The sequence below is a fragment of the Doryrhamphus excisus genome, linkage group LG4 (assembly GCF_037039965.1).
Source record: "Doryrhamphus excisus strain RoL-2023G ecotype Guam linkage group LG4, RoL_Dexc_Guam_v1.1, whole genome shotgun sequence".
NCBI lineage: Eukaryota > Metazoa > Chordata > Actinopteri > Syngnathiformes > Syngnathidae > Doryrhamphus > Doryrhamphus excisus.
Window position 1 is genome coordinate 19,220,992 of NC_136360.1, and position 25,683 is coordinate 19,246,674.

The 25,683-nt window shown below is 40.2% G+C and overlaps 1 protein-coding gene across 9 annotated transcripts in view; it reads right to left on the reverse strand.

Moving 5' to 3' along the window:
- Positions 1–25,683, reverse strand: part of ttll7 (tubulin tyrosine ligase-like family, member 7) — a 114,804-nt gene that overhangs the window by 72,543 nt on the left and 16,578 nt on the right. For all 9 annotated transcript variants that reach the window (XM_058072666.2, XM_078790330.1, XM_078790332.1 and 6 more), the window contains exons 5-9: positions 24,933–25,000; positions 24,033–24,191; positions 17,395–17,611; positions 13,719–13,883; positions 11,509–11,667 (exon numbers count right to left, since the gene is read on the reverse strand). In XM_058072666.2, coding sequence (XP_057928649.2) covers positions 11,509–11,667; positions 13,719–13,883; positions 17,395–17,611; positions 24,033–24,191; positions 24,933–25,000 — 768 coding nt within the window. The remainder of the gene's footprint in view (positions 1–11,508; positions 11,668–13,718; positions 13,884–17,394; positions 17,612–24,032; positions 24,192–24,932; positions 25,001–25,683) is intronic.

A 25,683-nucleotide genomic window follows, 5' to 3' on the forward strand; every position in this document is an offset into this window, starting at 1 on the left:
ATTCCTTTTAGCAGGGACATGGCATCCATGTAAGATGCGGCAAATATCACTTAGTCAACAGCCGAGTAAGCAGGCGAGGATGGAAGGTATCACGTCACAGGACAGCTTTATCAACTGCTGTATGTCATTCCGCACCTTTGTCCCATGCTGGCATTAATCGAACCGAGACTACTGTCAAAACAGCTGTTGGTACAAGGCACACCTCCCAACTTTTTCTCCTGCTTGATCTAAATCCAACAGCATATGTAATTGTTGGTTCCATAAATCTTGTCAGGATTGCATATGGGTAAAAGAATAACCTGTGGTGGCTTGGTGGTGATTGAAATTACCATTAATCAAAATAAATAAAACTAAAACCCCAAAATAAAATAAAAATGTGAAAAAATTATGATTGTGAATGAAAATAATGAAAATAAAATAAAATCCTCATTATAAAATAATTTTAATCAGTAAAATCCTAATACTCAAAATAAATACATAAAATATATGTAAAATATGCATAATATATATGTAAATAAAATATTTTTTAAAAATAGGAATTTTGGAAATCATAATATATAAAACTAAAACCCCATATATTATTAAAATAATTTAAAAAATAACATTGACAAATAAATACATAAAGTAATAAGTAAAAAATAAAATTTGGATTGTTGTACATCCAAGAAAAATAATGAAAAATTGAATCATAAATCAATCATAAAATCATTTAAAATAACAAATAAAATAAAAATGTGATTAGAATAAATATGATTGTTGTAAATAAAATAAAATCCTCATGATAAAATAATTTTAATTAATTAATTATTGTTTAATTAAATCATTAAATATAAGAGCAGCAAATAATTGTTTTTAATTTTTTATTAAATTATAATTGGTGTAACTCAAAAGCAGTAAAATCCCAATACTCAAAATAAATACATCAAATAATATGTATATGTAAAATATACATAAAATGTATGTAAATAAAATAATTTTTTAATAGAAATTTTGGAAATCAAAATAAATCACATCCAAATAATAAAATAATTAAAAACTCATGACAACAACAAGTAAATAAAATCATTTAAAAAATGATGGTCATCAAAATAATAATAATCCAAATAATAAAATAATTTACAATTATAATGAGAGCAAATAGATACATAAAATAAAGCTTTTAACAAGTTATTAGTATTGTTGTGAATCAAAATTAATGAAATCCAAAAAATTGAAGCCTTGAGTTGATTTTTCCCAAAAGGTGATTTTGTACATATTTTACATTCTAGTCTGAGTACATCCGTCACATTTAGGCACCCATTTTGAACCCAGTATATCTTCTCAAGGATCAATACTATAATACTATATAATACTATATAATACTATATAATACTATATAATAATACTATATAATACTATATAAATGAAACTCGGACATACAGTACTTTAAAGGAGTCCAGCTTGTACGGCAGTATAGATGTACTAGTCACTGAAAGTGAGTCAAAACAAGTGAGTAGCAAAATAATTGTGTCTTGGTGGTGATAGCGTCATGGTCTGGGGCGGCATCAGTGCTGCCGCCCCTGGGGAGCTTTGGTTCAGTGAGGAAAATCAAAAATTCCACCTAAATGTGCCCTGTGGTTATTACTTTTCAAAGTAATTTCAAACATTGAGGTAGTAGATTAATGTAAAATTGAGTCTGGTCACCCTCATCACTGATTATATGACTGAAAAAGTGTACTGGGAAACAGTTTAGTGTCGACGGCCTCTGCTGTGTCACGACAATATTAATAACATAGCAACTGTGATGGATTAACAACAATCAGCAGCTTCACCAAAATCAGCACCCATCGTTGTGCGCAGAAGTCAAACAAGCCAAACAAGTGCAATGGCCATCTGTGATTAATTGCTTTAGAAAAAATGCCCCCTCTCTCCTATTATTCTAAGAAATTTGTAAACAAGGTTCCTTTCTGCCACGCACACTCCAGGCAATCGGCACAGTTCACCAACCGTCGGAATGATGCAATCAGGCACACAGAGACCCCGCTAAGCCGTGCTTTTATTTCAGTCGTCTTATCAATCATGCTTGTGTGTGTGTGTTTGGTGTTACAAGGGTGGAAAAAAGCAGAGCGAACTTATAATACTTGAGGACTTGTGTCCAAATACTACAAAGGTTATACAGCGTCAGAGTCAAACATGGTGTATTACGTCAAAAGGTCTACAGTAATCCCTCGTTTGTGTGATTAACTGGTTCCAGACCCGATTGGGATAAGTGAATTTCCACCAAGTAGGATTCCCTATTTATGAATGGAATATATTGCTAATTTGCACATGTTTACAGCCTTCTAAATAGGCTTTGTTACATTATTAGAGCCCTCTAGGCATGAAGTAACACCCCTAGAATCACCTATACAGTCCTATTACCAAGTAGACATTACATAGTAGACATTCATTCATTCATTTTCTACCGCTTATCCTCACAAGGGTTGCGGGGGGTGCTGGAGCCTATCCCAGCTGTCTTCAGGCGAGAGGCGGGGTGGCCAGCCAATCACAGGGCACATATAGACAAACAACCATTCACACTCACATTCATACCTATGGACAATTTGGAGTCGCCAATTAACCAAGCATGTTTTTGGAATGTGGGAGGAAACTGGAGTACCCGGAGAAAACCCACACATGTACGGGGAGAACATGCAATTGGTGGAATTGAACTCGGGTCTCCTAGCAGTGAGGCATGCGTGCTAACGACTCGACCACCAGCCTTGATATAACATTAACTATATAGCGCCATAGCGGTTGTTTGACATTTACGTCACTTTCGGAAAAATGAGGGAGAGCTAGATCTTATGTTATTTTTACAAATTTACCGTTCTCTTTCAAAAATTTGAGCCATGGATGGTCCCATGTCTTGATGGACAGCCAGTGAGATCATTTTTGGGGGTCTAACACTTGACTTTGTTTTGTTCCATGAGCCTCTGAATGTTTGAAGAAGTTTCAAATTACTGTGTGCTTGCTTTTTACTTGCTTTGTCAATTTTTGGATAAAATTGTCCTCTTTTGAAAAAGAAAACAAACTTACAGTAACAAGCGAATACTATGAACATCCAGCAGCAACACAACATTTTGCCATGCTACACTGAACCAAGTGGCAGCATCAACTATAAATCTCATATTTGCAAATTTGCCGTTCTCTTTCAACAATTTGGGCCATGGATGGTCCCATGTCTTGATGGACAGCCAGTGAGATCATTTTTGGGGGTCTAACACTTGACTTGTTTTGTTCCGTCAGCCTCTGAATGTTTGAAGTTTCAAATTACTGTTTACTTGCTTTTTTACTTGCTTTGTCAATTTTTGCATGAAATTGTCCTCTTTTGAAAAAGAAAACAAACTTACAGTAACACACGGACAATATGAACATCCAGCAGCAACACAACATTTTGCCATGACTACTATACTGAACCAAGTCATAGCATTTGTTTGACATTTACGTCACTTTCGGAAATGAGGGAGAGCCATCAACTATAAATCTTATTTTTGCAAATTTACCGTTCTCTTTCAAAAATCAAACAATGTAGAAAACCATTACAAACAATATATGTATAATCGATTTAAGCAAAGTTGATCAAGCATATCAGGAACAATTTAATGCTCCCATTTTTCTTTCTGCATTTTAAAGCCCTGTTTGGAACCTCCTTAAGATCCGGCCATACAAAATGCACATTGTTGCCATATTTCAGTTGGTCTTAAGATTTTGATCGGGAGGAGCGTGTACTTTCTTCCGAGCATCCCGTACCTACCGACACACACGAGTCTATGTTGGTTATTTACATGCAACATATATCTTCTGCCCCCACGCTGCCACACATGATGATAAATGACTAAATGCTGAAGTGTGCTTCCAACTGCCCCATATATGAGCTACGGTATGTGCAACCCTAATTTGATACATATTCTATGAAATAGTCATCTTGCAGGAAAATGGACGTGGATAGACGCAGACAGTCCCATACGTCATTCTAATTATTCCTTAATAAACCTCTGTATGAGCCACGGCCTTGCCTGCAGGTATCTATTGCCACCTAGAGGTGAAAAGGGAAAACACAACCGCCCTTCACAGTACTGTCTGAGCATTTAAATAAGAATGAATCCCACTAAGTGCGGCAGATTAATTAAAGGCAGAGGGGAAATTAAAAAAGGGAAGGGGGTATTAGAGGGAGAAAATGAAGAATATAAAACTATGGATTCGCTATCATTTTTCACCCCCGGAGTTCAATAAATTGAATGAAGAGGATATATACACTGTAGATAGCAAAAGTAAGTCACAGTCACTGTGAAGGCAGGAGAATAGATTCTGTTGGGTGGGGGGAGGGGGGGTGAGAACATATCTCAGAGGCTGCCAAACCTGGAAGATTCAAGGCTTACGGCCGCCATGCCGATTTACAGCCGTAAGAACGTCGACCTTTGACCTCCCGCGCTCGCTCCCGGAGAGAGTTTGATTTAAATGGCTACAAAATTAAACAGCAGTATTTACACTGCACGGGAAATTCACAACTACGCAGCAGTTGCATTTCATTTGTAGTGTTTGTATGTGCCAGACAGGGGTGTTCAAAGTGTGAATAAAAAAGTAGCAGTGTGAAGAAAAATAATGTGATTTAGCAGCATATTTGAAAAAAAAATAAAGATGTAATTTTTTTGGAAAATTAGGTTTGGGTAAAAGTAACAATTAAATGGGAATATAATAAATAAAGCGGCACGGCGGATGAGTGGTTAGCGCGCAGACCTCACAGCTAGGAGACCAGGGTTCAATTCCACCCTCGGCCATCTCTGAGTGGCCATCTCTCCCCGTGCATGCGTGGGTTTTTTCCGGGTACTCCGGTTTCCTCCCACATTCCAAAAACATGCTAGGTTAATTGTCCAAATCCAAATTGTCCATAGGTATGAATGTGAGTGTAAATGGTTGTTTGTCTATATGTGCCCTGTGATTGGCTGGCCACCAGTCCAGGGTGTACCCCGCCTCGCGCCCGAAGACAGCTGGGATAGGCTCGTGAGGAAAAGCGGTTGAAAATGAATGAATGAATGAATAAAGTAAATAAAATTATAATTAATATTAACAATAATAATAAAATGTTCTGGGAATTAAGTCATATTTTTTGTAATTTTTTTAATTAAATTTTTTTACTTTTTTTTTATATTTGTAATATTAACAGCAAAAAAGAGTGATTAATAGATTAAAAGAGTGTATTAATAATACACTTTTTTTTTACATCTTTTCATTTTTGTGAAAGATGTGGCCCTTGCTGGAAAAGGTTTGGACACCCCTGCACTTGGATGTGAAGGAGAATAAAACCTGTGTGTGTGTGTGTGAGCATCTGTTTACACTTGCCGTTGCATATTAGTGCCCCCAAACACACACACACACACACACACATTTGCAGTGGAAAGGAAAGGAAGTCTGGATTATGTTGGCTCTGAGGGATGGACAGTTAAAGCAAACTCATCTTGAAGCACTAAAAGTTGCAGGAAAGGGGAGGGGGGGTGAGGTATCGCCGCCCTTGGGGAAGCGGTCCAGCTGCAGTCTGCTGGTCTGTTGTCGTTATGCCAATTCACACACAAACACACACTAACAGTGAGACACAAACAACCCATGCCACGCTTGACCTAACCATACCCGCCTCATTAGTTGCCAATCACTCTGCACAACCCTTCTGGAACAGCGTGGGGGGCTGGGGGGGGGGGGGTGGTGATAGAAAATGGGAAGGAATGGATGGCGAGATGTAATCACAACCATCAATAATCACGGTGCTGGCACCACTGGCATCTCTGGAGTTCCACAGACGATAATGAGGCCGGACCTCAATCTATTTGTCTTATGTTGCGCTTGGTGGACCCCCCCAACCCCCACCCCCCTTGAAAAAATGATCAAGTAGCATTTATTCACTGCATTTATGCAGTTGTTGTAGCTGAACTTGAGAGCAGAGGGTGCTGTGTGTGCCATATCGCCGCATCCAACTTCACATGCTGCTTCAAGTGTGATGATACTGCTTAGGCACCGTCTGACTATTCATGTACATGGAACCGCTCTTGGGGCTTTGGTCCTGGTCAAATAAATAATCAATCAGCAATTGAAAGAACCTCTTCAGTCCCCCGAATCTTCAATATATAAGAAACGGTGTGGGGAGGTACTTTTCTTTGTTTTAAAGCGCATGTAGAAGTAAATAAAGCTGCAGGATGCGGGCCACTCATGATACTTCCACCCATCCATTTTCCTCCGCTTATCCGGGTCCAGGTTGCGGGGGCAGCAGTCTTAGTAGGGAAGCCCAGACTTCCTGGTCCCTGGCCACCTCCTCCAGCTCCACCAGGAGGACACCAAGGCATTCCCAGGCTAGCTATGAGACATAATTCCTCCAGCGTGTCCTAGGGCTGCCCCGGGGCCTTTTCCCGGCTGGGCATGCCCGGAACACCTCACCAGGGAGGCGTCTGGGAGGCGGGAGTAATCTCATGATACTTCAGATTCTTAAAAACTGAACATTTCCAGAGTGAGAGCAAAGAAAACCTGTTTAGGACCTCCTAAAGGACCTCCTAAATATGTTTTTAACATTGTTAGAGCACTCTATACACGGAACACCCCTATAATCACCTTTATACCCCTATTAGCCAATATAGTAGACATAATAAGAGAAATTCTTAAAAAGAGATTCTTGAAAAATTTATATTTCCATAGTTAGAGCATTGAAAACCTGTTTAGGACCTCCTAAATATGTTTTTAACATTGTTAGAGCTGTCTATACACGGAATAACACCCCTATAGTCACCTTTATACCCCGATTAGCCAATACAGTAGACATAATAAAAGAACATAAGACACATACTACATAACATGGGCAGTTTATGCCTAAAAATGCTTCATTTAGGCCAAAAAGTGTTTAAATATGCATATTTTGGGACTAATAATTCAACCACTAAACAGCCCCAAAAATAGGAAGCCCGAAGTGGTGAGGTCTTACAGTATTTCCTTCTTTATCTTTACGAGGTAAGCAATATATCAAACTAGGAAACTTCTGCAGTGTCTATATCAATATAGGTTCCTTTTCAATCGGCAGCCAATGCAAAGGAAAGGACTCAGTTCATTTGATGGCACCTAGCGTTCAGGTGACCACCTGGCTTTGACTTGACACACGTCGGACTTCCATTTCCTGGCAGCGAGCACGCATGTCCAACAACCAGCTTTGACATTTGAAGGCGTAAGGCAGGACGGCCGGCGTCAGGAACAGCAGAGCGGGTAAAAGCAGCAAGCAGGCGTGGCGCGGATAATTCACAATGACACCAACAGCGAAACCCGAGAGCTGGCGTCTGCATATTCCAAACAAACCTGGGAGGACCAGATTGTGATTCCATGCCAGGCACGACTCAGCGTTTGGGGGAGGACAGAAAAGTTGAAAATGAAAAACAGTGGAAGGGTTTGAAATAGATTTAATTAACCTCAAAGTGTAGCAAAGTAATGTCTTAATATATCAAATTCAAGCTTGAGGGCTTGCCACTGGGCAGAGTTTGCAGAAAGCCTGTCCTTGCTGCGTGTTGAGTCCCCGTTGAATAGCAATGCGCATCGACAGGCTACGCGAGTAATAAAGTTATTTTCAGACCTGACAGCCTGTGCACACAGCATTTGAGAAAGGGTCTCCACGCTCACAGACATCCCCTGACTAATCATTTTCAGTTTTGGCAATAAATGGATGTTGCTGTAAATGTTGCATGAAAGAGAAGTCGGTGTGTGTGTGTGTGTGTGTGACGGATGTTAATTGATGAACATTATAGAGCGCTGCTCGTCGCACAGGGGTGATCATTACTGCTAGAGTGGAACGACTGCATTCATGAGTGTGTACCATACACACACACACACACACACACACACCATCGGTCTCAATGACGTGGCAGTCAAATGGAGCACCACCACTCTTGTATGCCCAATTACGAGACACACACTCACACACACACACACATATATATATATATATATATATATATACATTTGTTGTGGTAATTCTGAGTGTTTATTCTTAAGCAATGATTCGTCCAATTAATGGACAGCTATTTCGGTTTGTTGATTTAAAAAATGTAAATAACATCGATTTCAGACTCTTTCCTTAGTCATCCACGAATGCAGACCTGCTATCTTTGTTTTATGCAAACAACAGCAAAAACGGAAAAATCTGCAGTAATTTTACAAAACTAAGTCCAAATAATATAACATAATATAATGTAATGTAATGTAATGTAATCATACATTTTATTTGCGCTTATAATAGCGCTTTTCAGAGTACTCAAAGACTCTTAGAGTCAGTAGAGAAAAAAGAAATAAAAATAGAGTTGAGTGAAAACAGAGTAAACGATGCATTAAAATACAATATCCATAGATTCATTCAAAGCTAATAATAATACATGAATAATAATAAAAAGTTAGACATTAAAAACAGATTTAAACAGTTGTTTTTTGAAGGAGGGAAGGTTGGGGCAAGCACGGGGCGAATAGGGCAAAGAGTTCCAGAGGGTGGGGGCAGCAATGGAGAAGGCTCTGTCTCCCCAGGTTCTGAGTTTGGTCTAAAAGGGGAGTGCCAGGAGGTTAGAGTCTGAGGAGCGAAGGGGACGCAGGGGATTGTGTGGATGGAGAGGTCTGTGAGGTATAGAGGGGTCAGATTGTGGAATTAAAAAAGAGATTAAGATTAAGAAAGAAGTCATCCAACGATGATATGTCAGAATTGTACAAGAATAACATAGTATTATGAGCAAAAACGTTGACATATAAAAATCATCATACTGTGAAAAACAAGATCTTCACACAAAGATCAGTCCAAATGGCCAGTACTGAAGGGGTGGTCTTTTGAAAAATGGCTGGGACTAAATGAGTTCATCCCAACAACAAGCTTCAGATGAATCGATTTAGCAAAAAATACATGTTAGTTGCATCACTAATACTTGTACTATTACTACAAATAGTCCCTTACTGCTGTTCATTAAAGTCATTGAAAAAAACAAACAAAAAAAATCACCTTATGTTCTCCATACTTAACTCGATTTTCATGGGGGGGGTATAGGAATGGAAATGAGGTGGATGGGGGCATCTGGGGGGTGTCACTCAGCCAGGAGAGTTTAAAGATTTAGGTCAGGCTTGAACTGATGGCAAGACAGAAATCCTGGAGTGGACCCTGAACCTGAACGCCACTCTAGAATGACTGACAGTGAAGGTGGGTTTCTTGCTACCTTGACCTATATTTAGTGTGTGTGCGTGTGTGTGTGTGCAGTTAATTCTGTACTCCTATACTACGTATCCTGTGTGTATGAGTGCATGCCTCCATGTAATTGTGCGTCTGCCTATCTAAACAGTCCTTTGTGTGTACACAGGGGTGTGTTTCATATTCGGGGGTGCATAAATACATACTGTATCAAGGGCCGCGTGGGTGTTTCGGTGCTCGGGGGGGGGGCAGGACGAGCATGTGCAAGCAAATCAGTGTGTGTTTATGCCTTCTGTCAGTGTGGGGCACGGGCATGCGCCCTCTCCTACCAATGGAACAGTGCTTCACTTCACAAGCCGCTGTCACTTTGGTAGCAGCGTAGACAGGTGACACTCCACAGACTGCAGTCCTTGTTTTCTGACCCAGCACGCCCTCACATAAAACCTGATCAGGGGGCCTACCCCTTCCCTGAAATGACTTTCTAGGACATTTTCAGGGACCGATCAGAGCACCCCTAAAATGATGCAGTTTCAGTAGAAAATGAGTAGGAATGAATGTTGACATACGTATTCTATATATGGTAATGGTAATGGTTTAATTTCATTTGAACATGCATCAGATTACAATTGAGTGCATCTCATAATCAGTTCCCAGTTCCAAAAGGAGTAGGAAAAAGCAAAGCTTATTAAATCCTACCCCTCCACCTGTTTTTTAACAACAGTAACTGTTACATTTGTTCACTTCCTGCTTTCCTAATATAATTTAGGTTTTTTATTTTATTTTATTATTGTTTGTTTTTTTATTTTATTTATTGATTTATTTTGTCACATGCCAAAGTACGAGGTGATGTGACCATACAATGACATAATGGGTACCATAGTATATTGGCAGTTACAGTTACTGGCAGTAACTGTCAATAGTATATTGACAGTTATATGGTACCTATTATGTCATTGCATGGTCATATCACCTCGCACTTCAGTACGTGACAAAAAAAATTAAAAAATAAATAAATTAATTAATTAATTAATTAAATTTAAAAAATAGTCATTCATGATTGAATGAATTAATTAATTATTTTATTAAATAATTTTAATTAATTTTATTTTCATTTCATGAATGAATATTTTTTTAATTTTATTCATTTATTTTAATTTATTTTATTTTATTTTTTGTCACGTACCAAAGTACGAGGTGATATGACCATGCAATGACATAATGGGTACCATAGTAAGTGTCAATATAGTGATATATATAGCAAATCATGACTGGTTCAAGACTCTTCATTCTTGTATTTCGCAAACATCAACTGCTTGTATTGTTTCTTGAATTGGCTCATCGTTGTGCATTGTTTGAGGTCCTTACTCAATCCATTCCATAGTTTGATTCCACATACTGAAATGCTATGGCTTTTTAACGTAGTCCTAGCATAGAAGTGTTTCAAATGTACTTCTTCCCTGACATCATATTTCTCCTCTCTTGTTGAGCAGTATTGGATGACATTTTTAGCTAATTGGTTATTTTTAGCCTTATGCATTATTTTAGCTGTTTGAAGATTAACTATATCAACAAGTTGAAGTATTAGTGATTTTAGAAATAAGGAGTCAGTATGTTCTCTGTAGGTGGCATTATGAATTATCCTGACTGACCTTTTTTGCAGTACATTTTTAGAGAGTGAAGATTGCTTTTATAGTTATTACATATGTGATTAAATCTATAACCCGTACAACGATCGAACAAAATGGCGAGATGACCACTCTACGACCCGAGCCGTGTCACCGTGCACAGAGTAAGCACAACGTTATACATCATGTTAAGTGCAACATGAATTTCTACCAATAGGGGGTGCCATTAATAGCTGGAGAAAATGTCACAGAAAAAGCTGACAAATGGAAACTAGACAGTCTTTTAAAGTTCTGATAGATAGCCTATTGCAAAAATAGTGGATGTAAAAACTGAGTATATATAAATATGTTGAACCATTACACACGGAAGCGAACCAGCAACCACGGTGTTGGTGTTTGACAATCAGTCTAAAACCTGAGCCACGCCTATACTGTAGAAACAGTTTTACAATTTACATCCAAGGTTCCCAAAGTGCGGTACGCGTATCCCCAAGGGTAAACCAAAAAACAATTTTAGTAGGAGGTACGTAAGCAAAAATAAACAATCATCCCCTCACACGCCTGAATGTATATGATATTGATGAGGCTTTCAAATTCCATAATTCATTTCAAATGTGTCTGAGTTGATTTCTCTATGCTTTCATAAGCCAAATAACACACACTCACACGTGAACGTACCTCAAGGAGCCAAGGTTTGAGCTTGCGGTCCAGGATGATGTCAAAGCCCAGGACCTCAAAGCAGACACTGTCGCTCCCTGGTGGCTGACCGGGGCGGCACATGCGGTATGCGTGCAGAACATGGGGCTCTGCCACAATTAACGTCTTCACGACCAACTCCTGCACAAACACAAGGAGACAATGAGAGAATGTCAACACGAGCTGGAGGAAAAACAACAGAAGCGTTCATAGTAAAATGCTAACATCGTATAGTACATCTATAGTCGGCAGCACATAGTTACCAGGAAGTCAAGTTGAGGTGAATACGTATGCGCTTACACACACACTGAGCTTCCTGTCTTTAGTCGAGTCCCATGCGGTGTTGCTGGCCCACAGGCTGCCCACAGGCTGTAATGTTCTAGCCTCGGACTGCTAAGGCAGAAACCCCGCCGTCTGTCCCTCGCTCACTTCCACGCAAGTGTCCGATCCGCAGGCAACCTGCTGCACCTGCTCCCTCTAGCCGCCTTTATAAAGTGTGTCAGCCCTGAGCATCAGCGGGTTTTGTTGTTTTTCAATATCACTTCCAGTATGCACAAAGTCTTTGTTTGTGGCTGTGCTCGCTGTAGGAAAAGGTTTGTACCGTGTCTGAATGCATCAAAGTGAAAGCACGACAATGAAAAGGGAAGGAGCGTTGGGTGGAGAGTAACAGCAAAGTGCCAGTTCAGACAAAATCGGAAAACATGGTGAGAGAGCTGGGGAGGAAAAGGACCTCAGGCCGAGTCAGAGGGTGACATGTTGGTGTGGGAAAAGGTCCGGAAGACTAAAGCTGATTTTTAAAAATATTTTCACTTTGCTTAACACTCAAACATAACCCCGCGAGGGTCAAATTCTTCCTTATGAAGCAGCAGGGCTACAAAACAGGCAAAAAGAAGTGGAAGATTGTGAGAGGAACGATGGTGATGCTGAAAAGTTCAATACAAAGTGGAAGGAAAAGAAAAGGTGTTTAGTGTCGCAAGACACTATACATATAAAACAGCATTAATTTGAGACCAATTAAGTTATAATTACACTGTATATACAGTATAATAATAATAATGCAATGTTTCTTTTAATACATCATCGTTCACTGTTGTAAAGTTGTGTATTTGATGTTAGTTACATATATTTTTTCACAGGCCATCCGTACTGTCAAACGTGTGCTGCATTTCTGGTAATGCCGTCTTTTCAACCGTGTTAAAGAGCAGCCCTACTTCTACGATCTTTGTCGACCAAACGTTTCAGTGTGTTGATTGACAGGCTAAAGGCTCTGTATGTCAGTGTGTTTTTCCCTCATGCTAAAACTGGGTCGGGTGGTTACTATTTTGGTGGGCGTTGCCTTTTTGTTGACACCACTTTTTCGGCATACGGTCCGGATTGATGGGCTCACCTTCTTCATTTGAACTAATACATCATCTATCACGATTGTAAAGTTGTGGAATTGACGTTTGTTACATGTATTTTCTCACAGGCCATCCATTCTGTCTGTCAAACGTTTGCTGCATTTCTGGTAATGCTGTGCTTTCAACCGTGTTAAAGAGCAGCCCTACTTCTATGATCAAGTAGGGCTGTCAATCGATTAAAATATTTAATTGCGATTCATCAGTGCAAAGTTAACTCATATTTAATTGCAATTATTCGCAGATATCTATAATATGTAGGGATGTGAATCTCTTTGTGGTCTGTATGCATCTTGATACCTGATACGGATACGTTAGCATGCATTGCTCCTTGCTAGGCTACACTGTTCTGCTGTGTGTATGCTAGCAGCCCCGCCTCTCCTCACAGAGACTGACAAGAGGGCCGACTTTGTTCAAGCCATATTCATATGGAGCAAACGCGCCTAAGGCCTGAAAACAAGCACAGAGTGAACCCTCTTCCTGCCTGTTTGGAGGGGAGAGGAGAGGAAACCACACATGCATGCACAATTATCAAGTTCATTTGCCATGGGATGAATTAATTGATTTATTATCACAGTCTCTATCACAGTGTTTAGATAAGCTGGGAATAGTGACCGGTCGGGCGAGCTCACCCTCCGAGAATGATGTTTTGGCCGAGCTCTTCCACTCACTTCTGAAAAGCCATGAAGCTGACTGTCACAACACAATGTCATCAAACCTTTCCCCGTCATGTGCGTATGAGAAGGTGCCCTTCCAGATGCAAGTGAGCATGCTCTGTATTTGCCGAGCACATACCGAGACGTCTCCCCAGAACTTGGCCACGTCGTAGTCATTGGTGCGCAGGAACTCTGTGAACCAGCTGACGGATCTCTTGCTGCCTTTGTCCACCGTCTCGTCTCGCTCGAAGTTCTCGTTGTGTTTGTTGACGGAATAGTTGGTTAGATGCATGTAGAGCTGGCTCTGTGGAGATCAACATGGGAAATAAGGACAGCGCCTTTGGATGACCACTTCTAACCATTTTTGTGTTGTGGCCACATATAAAAAGACAATGTGCGTACACCAGATGGAAGTAGAGTTTCTTGGTCACCCATCAATTTCCTTGGTACCAATTCACTGATTTTCCAAAACTGTGTGTGCAACCATTGAAACTGACTTTTATGGTTTGTCTCATACAAAACGCTATCTCACATTTTTAAAGGAAAAGTGCAATTAATTTAGTAATTCTGCCTATCATCCCCAATTCTTATGTAAGACATGAAGTATATGAATTTGGGGAATTGTTATGGGGCTGCACCGTGGTAGGTGGTTAGCACTCAGGCCTCACAGCTAGGAGACCCGAGTTCAATTCCACCCTCGGCCATCTCAGTGATGGATAGGCTAGGATAAGGATAGTGAAGAAAAGCGGTAGAAAATGAATGAATAAATGAATGAATGTGGTTATGAAAATAGCTCTTCAAAGCATTCTAAATAATGTCCAACAACATCGGTGGCTGTTTGATGAAGCTGGAGTAGCTACCCAGGTGGTGTGGCGAGGTGTCACTACACCAGTAAGATAGTTCTTAAGTGTAACAATGTTAATAACAATAATGATAATTTTACTGTAGCTTGGTAAATATGCAGTTCACATGATGTAAATGCAGCATTGTTGGTGCATATGTAGGTTTTTCAAAAGGCTTTACAGATAGAATAAGTGCGTCCCAATATGTGCATTCTTAGAACTTGGCCACACAAACATGGATATTTACAAAAACACATTTGGATTTACGTTTGGATTTGTCACGGTTCGGCTTCATTGCTTTAATGTTCGACCCCAGGATGCAAAGAGCAGGACCAATAGCAGGTAAATAATATTTATTCTGTGCAATAACAGCAACAGAAGAACAAAGCAAGGATTTGAATCAGGGATTGACTGACAAACGATAATGATCCAACAAAGGGAGAAGCACACACCTGAACTAAATAGAGAGGACAAATTAGGGACAGGTGTGGGTGGCTATGGCAACGAAAGCAGAGGAGGCAAAACGGGAAGTCAAATACAAAATAAGAGTGTCCAAAAAGGAAACCAAAGCCCAGACAGGGAACATAGACAAACTGGCACGCAGGAACCCACACAGGGCGTGACAGGATTTACATTATTTTGTATAGGAAAATTTGCTGTTTAGGCTCCAGCACCCCCCGCGACCCTCGTGAGGAAAAAGCGGTAGAAAATGAATGAATGAATGAATTTGCTGTTTGAGTCGGACCTTGCAGAACAGATTAACAACATTAACCAAGATACCACTGTTCATTCATTCATTCATTTTCTACCGCTTATCCTCACGTGGGTCGTGGGGGGTGGGTGCTGGAGCCTATCTCAGCTGTCTTTGGGCGAGAGGCGGGGTACACCCTGGACTGGTGGCCAGCCAATCACAGGGCACATATAGACAAATAACCATTCACACTCACATTCATACCTATGGACAATTTGAAGTCGCTAATTAACCTAGCATGTTTTTGGAATGTGGAAGGAAACCAGAAGAGGTGCGACAGCTTGAGAAAAATAAAGACGCAAAAAAACCTTTTCTTGCTTCCTATGACAAGAGAGTAAATAGATTTTTTTTTTCCAGGGATGAAAAAGCCATGATAAAAAAACACTATAGCATTCAGATAATGCGTATAAAAACGGCCATCAGTGTGGTATTTGTTGATTTTTTGAAAAGCGCATGTATAAATAACTGCATTTGCATCTACTGTCCTGCAGCAGGGACATTTGACGTTTGGAGATGCTGAAAAAACCTGGTTCTCGACCTCCAGCCTATGAGACATACCCTTGGAGAGCAGCTGTGCATTAATGCTACATGCAGTAAACAAAAGTGAACCAGATAAGAGCCTCATAGTTCCCACACAGCGAAGCTGAGCGGCTGCCTATTAGTGGCCTTGTTGCACACCTCTCGTTATAATGCATCCATGGTCTTAGCTACAAGGTAATAATGCTGTGACCGCAGGCCACTCTGCCTCCTGATGGCTGTCTGGCCGCCTCTCTCTGCGGGACTGAACATCCATCTCCACGGCACGGCGCACTCCATCATGTGTCACACACTTGGAGAGAGAATACACACCCAGTGTTGATAATACGCATCCTGTTCCGTGCACATCTGTGGGTGTGTTGGAGCAAAGTGTACTTAGTGGTTGCAGAACCTCAAGAAGGTGAAATATTACCGGGAAATATATGGATATCTCCAACCGAGCCTGCACGTTCTACGTGAGCATTCAAATAAGCATTCAGCTTTCTTAAACACACATTTAAACGGCATTATCAACTTTAAAGGGAATAAATATTCAACCATGTGCAAAACATTTCTGTCGTAGTTTAAATTTATCTAGCATCGATGTGATGACTGCTCCTCCGCAGCGTGACGCACACCCCCCCCCCCCCTCCACACACACAAACACATCACACTGACACAATTTAGTACGATATATAAAACATTTCTCTCATCATTAAAGTTCGTGTTGAGCACGAAAGAAAGACCTCTCATAAGCAGACACGGCTGCTCCAATTCCTTCTGTGTGTGTGCGCGTGCTCGGAGAGAGTGCACACACATAACATGACATGCATTTAAAGTTGCATAGTTGTTCATTCTTGTTCTGCTCAACTAGTGGGAGTGCTTTTATTCGTCTGTTGCATTGGTATGTGATGTTTTTGGGCTTTCTTGTTGTCACACTGTGACTTAAACTGTTATGCCTAGTGATCACCCAGTGAAATGTGATGGGCTTAGTAAAGTGTTAAAAGCAAGCTAACTCTATTACTTGTGAAAACGCACCCTTGATGTGCTTCAACAGTGGGGGCAGGGTATCGCGACTACGTGTGTTGCAGGGTCCTCTGCATCCTCTGCATCCGCCGGGGCAGCTTTGTGTTGCCCCGGCGGATGCCTGACTGTAAATCATGCGGTGCAAAAAAATATCGGCGAAACCATGCGCGTATCAGCCGATACCGATACAAGGGAAAAAAACGCAAATATCGGCCCGATGTATTGGTCGATCCTTACACAGGACCTCCTGTAGTCTGTTACTGGTATATAACCAAAAATTGTCCATGAATGCTCCGTGGAATACCGGAAACATGTTGATTAGCGTCTTTAGCTCCACTTGATGCTTTCACCATAAGCCATGATTGCGGAAAAGTTTAGGTTATAAGAATAAGGGAAAACATTTTGCAATTAAGTCATAATTATGCAAACAAAAGTTGTAATTTTGCTGGAATAACGTGCTGTAATAAAGTATATCTCAAACCTAGAAATTTGAATGCCCTATCTGTTGCCTTAAATGTGAAGGAAAACCTGCCTCAAAAGTGCAACTGTGCATCATGCAAGCAGTGACTGCAATCTGTACTAAGGTTCCATTGGATGTGTGTATATACAGTATATATATATATACAGTATATACAGTATATATACAGTATATACCATACTGTATGCATAAAATGACTCACCAGGTTGGCCTCGCTGGGTGCATGGTATTTCTCTGTCCCCATGCGCACCAAGCCGTCATTGTAGAGGAAAATGCGTAGCGGGTCGCAGGAAGTGACAAGGATATAGATGCGCAGATCAAACTTGTAGCCCTCCATCAGGAAGGGTTTGTCCAAGTACTCCTGCACGATAAAGTGCTCCTGGGCTGGCAGCTTCTCGCAGTTACGGATAAGTGAGATCCTGCGTAGACACACGCCCGATTAATCCTCTGGGGGGGGAAATTGGAATGTCTTCAGCAGCATCATAAAATATGGCATAGGAAAGACAAAAAGATCATTTAACAAAATGAGAAATGGCCTGAATAGCGAGCATGAACATAGGCTGATGACATCGGCACTGTGTAGTACAGTAGAAGTAGCTGATAACATTTGGGTGAAATTGTACGCACATTTTCTCAAATGGTCTCAACCTGGGACACACATTAAGTCACAACAAACTTTTATTTAAGTAATTTTTATTTATAGATTTTTTTTTCCTTTAAGTCACTTTTGTTATATATTTTTTTAATTATGTATTTTTTTTAATTAAATTTGTATTGTTTTATTTGACACTTTTCTTTAAGTCACTTGCATTTCTTTTTTTATTTCTAATTATTTACAAAATAAATAAACATGCTAATTCATTTACTGTAAAAATATACATGAAAAATATATGTAAATAATATTTTTCTTATCTATTTTAAACAAATCCTATGAAACCCAGGACATACAAAACCAAATAGGTTGGACAGTATTATGAAGACATTTTAAAAATGTGTTCTTGGGGAACATAAAGGGTTATTTCTAGGGATGTCTGATAGTTATACTGATAATTACCGGCCTGATATCGGCATACTGACTTTTTCCGCTTCATGAAAACCGATATTTAAAAAATATATGATAAGAGACGGGCTGCACTGTGGTCGAGTGGTTAGTGCACAGACCTCACAGCTAGAATGTGAGTGTGAATGGTTGTTTGTCTATATGTGCCCTGTGATTGGCTGGCCACCAGTCCTGGGTGTACCCCGCCTCTCGCCCAAAGACAGCTGGGATAGGCTCCAGCACCCCCCCACGACCCTCATGAGGATAAGCGGTAGAAAAGGAATGAATTAATGATAGGAGACACATATCGGTTTTCAGACAAAAATCTAATATCGGACATCCCTAGTTATTTCTTTACAGTGCGACAAGATTTCTATATGTACATTAAAGTTGTGGAGTTGGTGGTGGGGGGGATAAAAGCATTGGAAGTGCCCTGACGGTATGTACTTCACATGACCTTGTACTCCTGCGGAGGCGTCACTGAAAAGACGTTGTGTAAATAAAAGCCCTTGGCTTGATATATGGCTCGTCTCAACTATGTCTTCTTTGGCCGTCCGAAACGTATTCCTGCTACTCTACTACATGATTCCCAGGCCCCGTCAATAAAAGGACATTTAAAAAGACAGACACGTATGTAAGGGGACTTGGAGAGCATTGTAATTATCTGAGGAAAAGTCAAAGTTGCAAGGTCACTTGGGTAAACATGAGCAGTCCAGGGGCTTTGTTTCTAATTCAGTTTCCTTTGGTCTCATGTCACTGGCACTCAGGCTTTATGGGTTTGTGTTTGCGTGGGACAGCGTGACTCTGTCCTGCGTGCACGCGAGCTGCTGGCTTAAGGGGTGCTTGTTAAACTGTCTCAAAGCAGCATACGACTGACCTACATCCCCATCACTCATACTTAAAGTCCACCGGGCCTAAATTGGTTGCATGCGGAGCCTGGAAGGACGGCTCCATTATGTAAGGAGGGATTATACACACGCACATATGTCTGAGATGTACACACTCTACTGGGACGGTGAGGATATTTCTTATTTAATGCCAGTCAAAGAAAGTGAAAGTGAAAAGTGAAGTGAACTTGGACATTGTAAATGAAGAAATATGTGAAGAAATATTGCTTGGACTAAGCCAATGGTCCTCAATAATTTTATATCATCTCTTCTTATGAAGGCTGCACGGCGGTCGAGTAGTTAGCGCGCAGACCTCACAGCTAGGAGACCAGGATTCAATTCCATTCTCGGCCATCTCTGTGTGAAGTTTGCATGTTCTCCCCGTGCATGGGTGGGTTTTATCCAGGTACTCCTATGAAATGGGAACGTCTTCAGCAGCATTATAAAATATGGCACAGGAAAGACAAAAAGATCATTTAACAAAATGAGAAATGGCCAGAATAGCGAGCATGAACACAGGCTGATGACATCGGCACTGTGTAGTATGGTAGAGGTGGTGGATAACATTTGGGCTAAACTGCACACACATTTTCTCAAATGGTCTCAACCTGGGACACACATTAAGTCGCGACACTTTTATTTAAGTCATTTTTATTTATGGATTTTTTTTTTCCTTTAAGTCACTTTTGTTATATTTTTTTTATTTATGTATTTTTTATAATTAGATTTGTATTGTTTTATTTGACACTTTTCTTTAAGTCACTTTCATTTCTTTTTTTAATTTCTAATTATTTACAAAATAAATAAACATGGTAATTCATTTACTGTAAAAATATATATGAAATATATATATATGAATATGATATGTAAATAATATGCATGGGTTTTCTCCGGGTACTCAGGTTTCCTCCCACATTCCAAAAACATGCTAGGTGAGACTCCAAATTGTCCATAGGTATGAATGTGAGTGTGAATGGTTGTTTGTCTATATGTGCCCTTTCATTGGCTGGCGACCAGTCCAGGGTGTACCCCGCCTCGAGCCCGAAGACAGCTGGGATTGGCTCCAGCACCCCCATGACCCTCGTGAGGACAAGCGGTAGAAAATGAATGAATGAATGAATCTCTTCCTATGAAATGGACAGTGATAACTCATCAACCGAGTGTCCTTCCTCCTTTGCAATTCCTCTCTTGAATGACTGAGCAGTAAGTTCCCACTTACACTAAACGGAACGGAATGGAACTTGTACGTCTTAGCATATTTACAAAGTATCAAAATGACAAAGTTGCATCCTTTCGTTTTTCACTGTGGCCCTCTGAGGAGCAAGTTTGCCCCCCCGCACGCTGTCATAACCTTATCAATCAGGCTACGTTAGCATTTGCTAGGCTGCGTTAAAGAGCAGTGCTTCATCTCCCCACTTATCAGCACTCTTGAGCAAAACCAAACAGCGACAAGCTGATAGCAGCCTGACCAATAATGCGAGTGGGCCTAAATGGCAGCCGGCACGTTGATTGATGAGGACGGGGTTAACAGCGTTAGTTAGTCAAGGAGGAGTCGGCGAGGGGAAGACGACGTGATTGATGAGCCGGAGTGTCACGTAATCATAGCCCACTCTCCCTTGCCTATTTCATTTGGCACCAGAGGGGATCTCGCCCATGCTTTGCTTTTGTTACCTTTATAACAAGCTCTGCTTCAGACACAAACAATAACTTCACTTAGTGGGCCCACCGCAAAATAAATTACGGGGGTAGGTCTAACTTAATTTCCTGCCGCAGCATAACATGCACAAAAAAATAGAGGCAAATCTAATCTTGTGAGCCCTGTGCTGTTGAGAGGTTGAGCTAAGCTCATCATCTTTCATATTCTAAATGTATTGCAGTAATTCAGCCTTAGCTGCATTTTATTCTTTAATAAATAAGAGCTTAGTGCGGCATGGAGCTATAAGTAATGTGCACATTATAGCAGAAAGGACAAATTCACAGAGAATTAGAGGGAGAGGTTGAGCACTCTGAGTTATTCGCACACCAATATCCCCATCTATTGGCTCCTATGATGAATGCAAGTGTTGTATGTCTCATGGTACAGTAGGGACATCTGCCTGGGAGTTTTCAGCATAGACTTACTGCGACACGAATGACAGGGTGAGGTCATAAATACTGCCTTAACATACACTACCACTCAAAAGTTTGGGATCACTTGGAATTTTTTATGGCCAGTCTCAGATATGGCTTTTTCTTGGCAGTCCTGCTATGAAGTACAGCATCCTGAAGTCGCCGCTTCATTGTTGATACTGACACTGGTGTTTGACGGCTACTATTTAGTGCAGCTGCCAGGTGACGACCCGTGAGGTGTCTTTGTCTTAAACTACACACTCTCAGATATTTATCTTCTTGCACAGTTGTGCATCGTTTTTCTGTCCTTGTTAGACCCAGTTTGTGCTGCTCTCTGAAGAGAGTAGTTAACAGCATGGTAAGAGATTTTAGTTTTAGTTTAGATTTTTAGATGGCTTTTCTAATCATCTATTAGCCTTATAAAATGATGAACTTGGATTAGGAGCCATACCAGGAGATTGATGCAGAGGACAGACAGTTGTTGATAGTAGGCCTCTATGCAAAAATGTACATCCTTCTTTGAAAATTATCTGATTAATTTTCATTGTTTGTGAAATGGAAAAAAAATGTTATGAAATTATGAAATGCAGAAAAATGTGTTTTTCTTTGGAAAACAAAGAAATTTGCAAGTGATCCCAAACTTTTGAGCAGTAGTGTATGTTGGTCAGGTCTGCAACTAATTAACCGTGATAAATGAGGGATTACTGCATTCAAGTCAATACAGTGCAGCAGATCCTGCATATTTGTGGAATTTTGGTGGATTTTTTTCTCTGAAGAAACTATTTTTTGGTTTGGGATTTTTTTGCATAAAACGCATCTCACTTACCATAATTTGGAAGTAATCTATAAATATTTAATAATACAGGTAAAGTGTACACCATAAATACGTCTGATTCATTGATTTCCTCAAGCGTTGAAATTCCGCACTTTGTTATCTGTCCTTGAACGCACCATTGTTGTGTGTTGTCACTGGCTTCCCAGTGGCTCTGATTTATTATGCTGGTTTATGATACATTTTACTACTTTTAAGTGTTTAAATGTCTAAGGCATATTTAGGTCTTAAACGTCTGCAGTCTCCAAGACCAGAATTTCACTATACATAGTTTTGGGAAAAAGTTCTAAGGTTATTGGGACAAAAGAGACAAGGTAACCTCTGTAAGAAAAGACATAAACATAAATAATAATGTATATGGGTAATAATGTATATGTAGATGGGTTTTCTAATAATCTATTAGCCTTATAAAATGATGAACTTAGATTAGCAGCCATACCAGGAGATTGATGCAGAGGACTGACAGTTGTTGATAGTAGGCCTCTATGCAAAAATGTACATTCTTCTTTGAAAATCATCTGATTCTTTTTCATGCTTTGTGAAATGGATACAAATGTATGTGAAATGGGTAAAAATGTTTGTGAAATGCATGAAAATGTGTTTTTCTTTGGAAAACAAAGAAATTTGCAAGTGATCGCAAACTTTTAAGCGGTAGTGTATGCGTGTTTTACTTGTTGAATTGTATAATTTATGACAATGACACAAGAAAGTGATGAACAGTAGCCACGTTTACATGAGGAGTTTTTCCTCTTTCTGAATTGAATCTCTCCAAATTACCTTTCCGAAAACAATGGTATACAATACCAGTGCAGTACAGTACATTACGCTCTATCTCAAAACCGTGATTTAGCGACGCTGCAAAATTGTGCAAAGTGCAAAGTGGCGAGGGGTTAATGCAATGCTTTCTATGTTGTACACTGAGTACTCTAACATAGTCATGTTCCATAGTACTGTACCTGCCGAAGATATACCGTATTTTCTGGACTATAAATCGCTCCGGAGTGTAAGTCGCACAAGGCCAAAAATGCATAATTGGGTAGAAAAAATATACATAAGTCGCACTGGAGTATAAGTCGCATTTTTTGCAGGTAATTAATTTTCCAAACTACTTGACCAGAAGAGACATTAAGTCCTCTTGGAAGAAAAGTTCTAACAATAAAAGAATAGAGAACAGGCTGAACAGGTGTAAGATATGCTAACACAATGGTTATTCAGCTACATGAAAAATAAACATAAACAGAAAAATGTGTCCAGTGTTTATGTAACATAAACAGTTTTCTCATTTATAAGTCGCTCTGTAGTATAAGTCGCAGGAACAGCCAACCTATGAAAAAAAAAGCGACTTATAGTCCGGAAAATACGGTAATAAAATGGTTGCTGTAAGGTGAGGACTGTACTCACTCCTGTAAACAAATACATACAGAGCTCACATTTCAAAATAAAGTAGATTGTAGAGTAGATAGTAGAGTGGCAAAAGTGTGGCATCTACTGGTGAGATGAGCCTTGAAATACTTGGATGTCATGTATGAAAAATGTATCTCTCCATCTTCTAAGACAAGCCTTCCACCCTCTTAGTCCATTTCCCAATCTGCCTGGTGGGTGCCAATGGTGCCTCATAAAGGAATCCAATATTCATAAGCACATACCTTCAGGGGAGGAGGTGCCGTCACTACCAGGGTCATGTGTGTGTGTGTGTGTGTGTGTGAGTGTCATCTCGCCACGATAAGATCTGATTTATGGTGATTGTGACCATGGAGGACAAAGAGGCCAACAATGAGATTTAGCACACCTGCTCAACCCACATAATCAATCTGGACCAGACCATGACGCCATTTCCATACCAGGGTCAAACACCCTTCACTGTCTTTATTTCTTTATTTATTTCTCTTTCAACTTTCTCACTTCCTGTCTATCTTGTCATGAAATCAGTGGGTTTGTCTGTGTGCGTGTGTGTGTTCTTGCCTCTGACCTACCCGTGACCCATGGCCCCGTTGGCTGGTTTGACGATGAAGGTCTTCTGCTTGCGTTTCCGCCGCAGCTCCTTCACGTAGGTTTGAAACTGCGTGTACTCAGCGGGGAATATCCAAGTTTTGGGTATGAAGCTGTACTCTTGAGGCTGGCACTTAATCATTCTGTAGAGACAGAGTGGTAGTTGTAGTCGTAGAATTCACAATGTAAAACATTCCTGTAAAAATCCATCTGATGAAATATCAATATATCTGGTGAAATACTTAACAACATAGGCCTGATGTGCTTTTTCTTTGACTTTTTGCGACACACATCATAAATATAAGCGTTATAAAGGAGTATAAAATAGTATTGTTGTGTTATTTTTGGTTTGGTGAGGGAGGCGCCCGTTTGATGACCTCCTGTTGGTTTGTGTTGAATGTTTAAAAAATTAACAGGAAGTTACCCAGTATGCCTTGTGGGATATAAAGTAACATAACAAAGTAACATATCGTTGTGCATGTAAAGTATACTAATGCGGAGGCGTCTATTTCAATACTCGCATGGTCTATGTGTGATACTGTAACTTTGTGTGATATTTTTGGTTGCACTATGAGCGAGGGAGGCATTTTATTTGATGATTTTGTTTGTGATGTGTAAGGGTATAAATATCTGTGTTGGAGAGTTAAAAGAAACATTTTTATGGGACTATCTTAAGCCCACACTTAAGGGTACACTTTCCCAGCATGCCTTGTGGGTTATATATTACATACAGTATATTAATTGTATTGTTTTGCGTGTACACTAGTCTGTAAGCATCTAGTGTGCTTCCCGCAGAGTCTGTGTAGTCATTTGTAGTTTTGTGGACTCAGTTAGAAATAGTTTCAAAAGGAAATGTATTGACACAACTCCAAGGCGAAACTTACTTCGACATGTTTCTTGCTAAGCAGTCTTTGCGGCAAATTTCGCCCATCCCAGGAAAATGGTTAATTCTCTGCAGAGGGACAGACAGACATAATAATGTTGTTAGGGCCATTACACCTCTGGATTCCACCACCGCCCCTTCCTAAAAATGAGCACATTAGAGGCGGCAACCTGAAGTGAGCTTAGAATGTTCTGACATTTATGCCCAATTACGGACGTAAAACAAAAAGGTGACGGTGAGACCTTTCGCAACCCTTATTTAGTTTACAATGTTTTTCAGACTTTAAAGGTTGGGGAGGGAAGAAATAAGTAAAAAAAAATAAAAAAAGATCAATCTTGACTCTGAGGGCTCGAGGTAATTGGTTCTGCATCGTAAGTTCCTGCAGTGACAGCTGAATGAATTGCTTTAAATGCACCAACAGTGGGGGCGGGGTGGGGGGACGTGTATAAGAAATCTGTAGGGGTTTTTTTGCCTTGTTTGACCAAATGAGCTTGAACAGGGGCGTTAATTAGGTTCGTATGAATTTAAACTTGACAACAAACTCCTATAGTACATCGCTAAAAGGAGGGGGGAGGGGGCTGCGCCAAGAATTCAGAGTGTAAAAAGGATACGTGATTATTATCCCAGCGAGACACATGCAATTAGGCATCGGGTAGAAATTGCGCAATTATGCCAATGCTGCAAGACGACGCTGTTCGTGAGATAAAATCAAAAGTTTCTTCTGAGAAATAATCCAATGAAAGACCCTCCCC